A 7,730-nucleotide genomic window follows, 5' to 3' on the forward strand; every position below is an offset into this window, starting at 1 on the left:
TTTACCTGGAGGGCTTCCAAGAGGGAATTCACCTGCTTTTGCCTCTGGGACAGGGAAAAAAACAAAATATATTCAGAGAATTATTGTAGGGAGCTTAGCTGTGTGTACAGCAAGGTTGTGTTTATCCAGAGTGCTGCCTGAATCCTACTGCTCCCAAGGGAATCTGTTTAGACAGATCCAGGCCCTTGGGAAGGTGTCTCAGGCTGGGAGCTGAAGCAACAAACCAAAGCCAGGTTGTTCTACAAAAATTCGTGCCTGAGCTGAGCTGGGAGGAAAACACAGATCACTTTATTAATTCCCAATAACAAAAAAATTAGGTAGCAACTCATTTGAGCTCCATACAAGAGTCAGGAAGGTGTGGGGTGGGTGTCTGCTCCAAAGCCAGCAAAGCCCTGCCTCATTTCCTCAGACAGCTTTTGGACAAGTTATCCATCTCTCCCTGAAGTTCTCCTTGACTTTTGCCTGAAACATGAACCCTTGTCCTCTCCAAGTATTTCAAAAAACATCAAGAAACGACTGAGCCAAACTCTTCCAAAGATTCACCATGACAGGACAAGAGGTAAACCCAAAAAGAAAGAGCTTGGGAGAAAAAAAAGAAAAGGAGCAAAACACTCAAACAAATCCAGGGAAACCTTCAGGGAAAGCTTCGAGCAGCTCCCAGGAATGAGGAGGATCAGAAAAAAACGATGGCCCTGGAGGTCAATTGGATGAGGAGGGAATTAAATTTCAGCAAAAATGAACAAAAAAAAAAATCCTTCTGTGGCTGTTGGAGGGAAATAAATAATCAGAGACATTTCCAGAAGCGGGAAGTTGAGGACAGCTTCACTCCAGGTGGAACAGAGCTAATATATTAATCAATATATTAATTTTTATATATCAGAAAAGTTACAAACCACAGAGAGGTTCAGGTTGATGTCTAACCACAAAGCATCACCCCGTGCTTGGAGTGCTCCACTTCACTGCAGGGGGAGCGGCTCCAAAGCCTCACCCACAGAGATTTTCTGCCTTTCAGACCAGATCTTCCCCCACAGCCATGATCTCTGCAGGGAACAGCTGGAATGTGGAAAACACGGTGCCAAACTGGCTGGAGATCAAAGGGGTGAAGCATTCATGGCCAATGAAGGGAGGGGAGGATCAGCTCCTCCGCACGCGACTCCTCAAAGCGATGACGGCTACGGAGCCGCTCCGGCGCAGCCACCTGAGAGGTGCCTGCAATCAGCCGTGCCTGATCATTTTTGGAGGGTGTGGTCCTCAAAAATATCTCAGTGGTTCAAGGGAGTCATAAATGGGAGAGACAAAGGGCAGAGGAAATTGAAACAAGGAAGGAAATTGAAAACAATTTCACCACTTACCCCAAATGAAATCTCAGGGCGGGTGTTGGGATTTCCTGGTTTTATCCCAGGTGGCACCTCTGGGGTCAACCCGCTTGGCATCAGGATCTGTGACTTTGGCAGAGCTGGAGAAGTCCCCACCAAGGAGTTTTCAGAGTTTCATGGAATCATGGAATGGTTTGGGTTGAAAGGAACCTTCAAGATCATCTCATTCCAACCCCAGCAATGGGCAGGGACATCTTTCCCTATCCCAAGTTGATCCAAACCCTGTCCAACCTGGCCTTGGACACCTCCAGGGATGGAGCAGCCACAGCTTCTCTGGGCAATCTGTGCCAGGGCTTCATCATCCTCCTAGGGAAGAATTTCTTCTCAGTATGTATGTTCCTTTTAAAATGCCTGGAAATTATGGCTTTTGTGTTCCGGTGATCCCATTGGAATAATGATTTACAGGGAGCTCAGGTTGGAAAGGCAACCTCAGAATGTTCCTAACCCAAGTTCCTGATCCAAGCTCCCAGTTCTGAGGTCAGCCCAGGTTTCCCAGGACTTCATCCATCTAGGCCATGAAATCTTCCCAAGGATGGGAATTTTGCCACCTCTCTTGGAAATCACATCTGCCACATGGAAGAGTTTATATCACATTTGGATTGATTATCCCAAATGTCAGGAGCAGGGTGATAATTGGAGGAGGATATTTTTGCTGGACCTTGGAGAGGGGATTGTAGGAAAGTGCAGAACCACAGCAGGAAAGATCAAAATGTAGGAGCCTGGGGAAATACACAAGGAATTCAGGGAAAATTCAGTAAAGATAGATTTGTACAGTTAAGATAGATTTTTATTCCCAGTAAAGATAGATTTGTACAAGGAGAGTTGATGGAAGAAATGCTGATGGAAAGTCACTTCCAGTGAGGGATAATGGGAAATGTCTCATCCATCTGCTGTGTGACTGACCCCAAAACCCAACTGTGTTAACTCCCTGAAAGAGGGAGTCTGGAAATGAAAAAAAAAAAAAGGGAAAATAAGATGTGATTACAACCATTTTAACACAAGATTCATTTTATTTTACTCAAAAGGGTACAGAGAACATGAGATTTTAACCTCCCTGGAACAGATCATTGGCATGGGAATTTCAGTCTCCTGCCTCATATTTTGGACACACAAATGTCTTCTTATTTTTTTTGGGTACAAAGAAGGAGATCTAGGAACAACAGCAGAAAATGATGGGGCAGAGAGGACCTGCTCTAAGGAGATAGTGAAGGCTCTTCTCAAGGTTTTTTGCCTTAAATATACTTCACACATTTTAATGTTTTACTTCAAACCCAACCACACCAGCACAACAAAGAAACTCCATAGTTAATTTTGGGGGAGTTGTTGGAAAATTAATTAAAAAAATTGAGTTGGGCCTTCCTGTGTTCTGCTTCTCTCTATTTGTGGGGAAAGTGTGAATATTAGAAAACAAACAAACAAACAAACAAAACAAAAAAAAAACATAAAAAACAACAAAAAAAAAAAAAAAAACAAAAAAAACAATTTTTGGGAGCTGTTGAGCGCTGTTCATGAGGCATCCACATGGAAAGCTGGGCTGGTGGGGGGTTATTTTCTTCATGGAATTTTTGGAATGAATGACTCCCATCATCCCCTCACAGTCTAGTCCAGAAAAAGGCACAGAGGGAACTTGCCAGGATCCCAACTGGCACAACACTGATCCCCAACGTCGATGCCGCATCATCGACGTTGCACAGGTCAGAGAAACAGCAGGTGACAGGATGTGTCATCCCGATGCCATCCACGTCAGAGGGCTCACAGACAGAGGAGCACATCTTGGTGACAGTCGAGACTCCCGTGTGGGGATAAACTATGGCAAAGGAAAAAAGCAGGAATAGTCAGGAATGGGAAAAACAGGGGAGAGCATCATCCTTGTCTTTTGTCTTCTGATTGACCAGGAGTTGGTGTCATGGAATTAGAGAATGGTTTGGGTTGGAAAGGAACTTAAAGATTGTCAAATTCCAACCTCTCTGCCATGGGACACCTTCCACTATGCCAGGTTGCTCCAAGTCCTGTCCAACCTGGCCTTGGACACTTCCAAGGATGGGGCACCATGGCTTGTCCAGGAAACCTGTGCCAGGGCCTCCCCACCCTCCCCACCCATTTCTTCCTAATATCCTAAAACAAACTCACTAAAATCCCAATCTAAACTCACCCTCTTTAGGTTTAAAGCCATTCCCTGTTTGCCTGTCACCACATGACCCTGCAAAAAGTTAAAATCTCATTTCTGAGCATTAACCGGGAGCTTGAATTCACCAAATATTCCCTCGCACAAACACTGCTTCCCACAACAGCCTGAGAGCTGGAGCTCCCATAGGAATTCTTCTCCACTTTTTAAGTGGAAAGAGGAACTGTTCTCCACAGCAGCACTGTCAAAGCATTGATTCCTGTTAAAACTATGGATAAAGAAGGAATTGTCCTTACCATCCTCCAGGGAATAGATTGTAGTCTTGCATATGGTCTCAGTCTCTGTGCAGTTCTCAATTTTCAAGCACTCCTGAACTGGGGTCAATTCCTTGCACGTGTAACACTGCAAGGAGTGTCCTGTGAGGAGGGAAAACAGGAGGATGGAAAACATGAGGATGGTCTCAGTGTGGATCCTCACCAGGTATCTCTCAGGGGGGGGATTTTCCAAAATAATCATGCTGAGAATGGGAATGGAATAATAGGACGTGTTAAGACTGATGGGAATGAGAAACACAAAGGTCTGGTGGTCAAAGCACAGCCTCAGGTCGGGTTCAGACCCCTTGTGATGAGTCAAACAAGACAGAGCCACACACACAGGACACCCCGTGACACAGCAAAGAGCTTGGGCTGATTTATTTCTCCGTTTTCTGGATCTACACATCTCCTTTACTTTAGCAGAGCATCAGAAAGAGATCCCAGACTCCCAAACTCGCAGAATCACAGAATGGGAGAGGTTGGAAGGGGCCTCTGGAGCTCCACCCGCCCAATTCCTGCCCTCAAGCAGGACTCCCTAAAGCCTCTAATTCAGGACTGTCTCCAGGTGGGGTTTTAATATCTCCAAGGATGGAGAGCCCACAACTTCCCTGGGAAACCTCTGCCAGTGCTCAGTCAACCTCACAGTCATAAAGTATTTCCTGATGTTTCCTGTGCTTCAGTTTGTGTCCTTTGCCTGGTCCTGGCACTGGGAATCACGGAAAGGAGCCTGGCTCTGTCCTCTTTGCTCTCTCCCTTCAGGAATTTACAGACATTTATAAGATTCGCAATCTGAACCTTCACTTCTCCAGCCGGGGAAGTCCCAGCTTTTCCTCAGAAATGTCCACCCAACCCATGCCTTGTCCATGAGGATTTTGGAACAGGTTTCCTAAAGAGGTTGTGGACGCCCCCATCCCTGGAATTGTCCAAGGGCAGGTTGGAGAGAGCTTGGAGCAGCCTGGGATAGCGGAAGGTGTCCCTGCCATGGCAGGGGGTGGAACTGGATGATCTGTAGGTCCCTTCCAACCCAAACCATTCCCTGAATCCACAATCTTATAGGAGAGAGCATCAAAGTCCTTCCTGAAATCCAGGCAGAAAATATCCACAGCTCATCCCTTGTCTACCAGGTCAGAAATTTGTCAGCTTGGTCAGGTTTGTCCCCTTGGTGAAGGATCTGGATAAACACACAAAAAAGTCGGATTTGGGCGTGAGCTGCAGCAGTGAGAATTTCCCCTGGTGCCATCCGCTCTGCCAGCTCTTCCCAAAGGCTGGGAGGGTGTCCCAGAATGAAGGAATTTGTCTCCATCAAACTGAGAACAAACTGAGCACAACCCTTCCCCTTGTGCTGAGATTCTGGATGTGTGAGGGGTTATTTTAAATCTTGGAACAGTTTGGTTGGAAGGGACCTTAAAATATTCCAGTTCCAGCCCCCTGCCATGGGCAGGGACACCTTCCACTATTCCAGATTGCTCCAAATCCTGTCCAGCCTGCTCTTGGACACTTCCAGGGATGGAGCAGCCATAGATTCTCTGGGAAAACCTGTGCCAAGACCTCACCACCCTCACTGAGAAGAATTTAACCAGACAGCAGCATCATGAATGGATTGCATGTGACAAGTTCTGCTCTAGGCAGAGACCACAGACACAAAATTTGTTACTCAAGACTCCACATTTGTCCTGAGCCAGCTCCTCCTGCCTTGTCCCTCACTATTTCAGAGATGTTCCTCATCCCTGTCAGGCTGTAAAGCCCTTGAGAGCTGCAGGTGCTTCTCAGCTCCTACAACCACAGAATAACCACAGCCCAAGTCTTTCAGTGCCTAAAGTCTTCTGAGATGGAGAAACTTTGGAGGAAACCACTGAAGAACCCAGATTTTTGTGACACAGAGCACTCAAAACTAAAAATATCAAATCAAAACAGTGTCTGGTGCTTCCTATCACCAAAAAAAAAAAGCCATTTTTGACAAGTTTTTCAGGGCATTTTGCTTTTTGCGGGTTTTTCTGAGGAGCCCAGCATTTGATCTGGGTGCTGTCTTCCACCCCCTCAGCAGACATCTCAAAGTGTGTGCTACAACCACACTGATGTATTTTGGTGCCATCACACCCTAACAGCCCCTCTTCAGTCTGGGAAGCCCTTGTCACCCTGTCTGTGTGACATTCCTGCTGAAATTCCTTAAAACCTCGCTAAAAAGGAGAAATTATTCAGCTTCTCCCAGCACAGCTCCAATGGGATGTCAGCAGGCTCAGGCAAACAAGTCACCCTGTGAAAACAGACACCATCCTCATTTATGAGCCAGGAAAAGCCCTTTTTAAACAAACACAGCAATTTTCCTGTTAAAGCAAACTTTATTCTCTTGTTTTGCCCATCATGACCTGATGCTTTGTTTGCACTAATTCATGTCTGACAGTTGTGAAATTCATCTTTAGGAGGAAGCATCACTTTTAGTCTCACATTTCAGGATGCTGGACAAATCCAACCCACAGGATTTGTGTTCCTCTCTGAAAAGAAAACCAAACAAGCCACCACCTGTTTCTCCCCTGCAGTCTGCTCAGCAAGGAGGGAAAAACTGAAAATGTCCTTGCAAAAGAAGGAAATAAATAGGAGTTAAAAAATCCTGACATAGCTCCATAGACAGGCACAGATAAAATCAGAGCTGGCACTGTCTGGATCTGAGAATATCCCAATGAACAGTCACAGATCCTGGACTGATCCTGCTCACGAATTACCTTGGAGAATAGGAGAATATATCCAGGAGAACACCAACAAAGCTTGGGATCATCAATTTTTGTCCAAGAGGTCGGTGTGGTGGTAGAAACAAGGGACAGAAAGGATGGAGGGAGGGTCATGGAACCATGGAATGGAATCACAGAAAGGTTTGGGTTGGAAGGGACCTCTATGATCATGGAATTCTACCCCCTGCCATGGGCAGCAGCACCTTCCACTGGACCAGGTTGCCCCAACTCCAGCCCAACTTGGCCTTGGACTCTTCCAGGAATGAGAATCCAGGGCTTTATTGGGTAATCTGTTCCAGTGCCTCATTTTGATCCTTAAGGTCCCTCCTAACTCAAACCATTCCATTATTCTATGATAAACATCAACCCTGGAGTACCTGGGCCTCCAGCAGTGTCCCAGCCCATCTTTCCCATTTCTAAAATTGGATAAATCCCACATGTAACATTTTTGGAGAGCTCCCACGCACGCTGCATGGAACTGACATCCAGGGCTAAGTATCAAAAAAGGTGCAGAAAGTTAAAAATAATGTTAAAAAAAAAAGAGTGAGATAGAGCACGAACATGGAAAAAGTGAGAGTGGGAATTTGCATTAAAGGAATGACAGGGTTTAATCACACTCTGCCTTGTGAAACTTCCTAAAGAGCCTGACCTGACAGTCCCAATGACACCAGCACCATCCTGAACATATGGAAAATTCCAAAGACAGATTTTTTTTTTCCCTGACAACTGCCTAAAGTCAGAGACATGACTTTCAGAGGGAACAGGGCTCATCCTATCCCACCACACTGCATCTCCTGAAGGAGTCTGGATAAATCCGAGCAGGAACTCACCCAAATCCATGCAAGTGACAGCAGCCAACAGCAGAAACAGAAACACCTTCATCTTGCACAGCCTTCGCTGTCTGGTCACTGAAGGTTGTCACCTCTCTTCACCGATGTCACACGTCCCGGTGATTTGCCATGCAACGATTCCGTCCCCAGATCCAAATCTACTGGAAAAACGACTCTCATTGAGCTATAAATGAATTGAAGGAGCTCCAAAGCAGGCCCCACCTCCTGCCACTCCGTCATGTCTTTTCATGTTCCTTGGAGAAGAAAATTCGTTTTTGCAGGGTGGACAATGGCTGGGATTGGTTAAGCCTGGTGTTTTGTGTCCAAGCAGGATGTGGAAGGCCCGGGGTGTTAAGTAA

The 7,730-nt window shown here is 46.0% G+C and overlaps 1 protein-coding gene across 1 annotated transcript; it reads right to left on the reverse strand.

Moving 5' to 3' along the window:
- Window positions 1–2,968: 2,968 nt before the first annotated feature.
- On the reverse strand, window positions 2,969–7,511 carry LOC134430726 (ly6/PLAUR domain-containing protein 2-like). The gene is made up of 3 exons (XM_063178602.1): window positions 7,372–7,511; window positions 3,798–3,917; window positions 2,969–3,183 (listed from the first exon to the last, which is right to left on the reverse strand). Exons 1-3 carry the CDS (start codon window positions 7,421–7,423, stop codon window positions 2,969–2,971), a joined length of 387 nt encoding a protein of 128 aa, XP_063034672.1. The 5' UTR covers window positions 7,424–7,511.
- Window positions 7,512–7,730: the final 219 nt, after the last annotated feature.

This window comes from Melospiza melodia, chromosome 1 (genome assembly GCF_035770615.1).
Source record: "Melospiza melodia melodia isolate bMelMel2 chromosome 1, bMelMel2.pri, whole genome shotgun sequence".
Lineage (NCBI taxonomy): Eukaryota > Metazoa > Chordata > Aves > Passeriformes > Passerellidae > Melospiza > Melospiza melodia.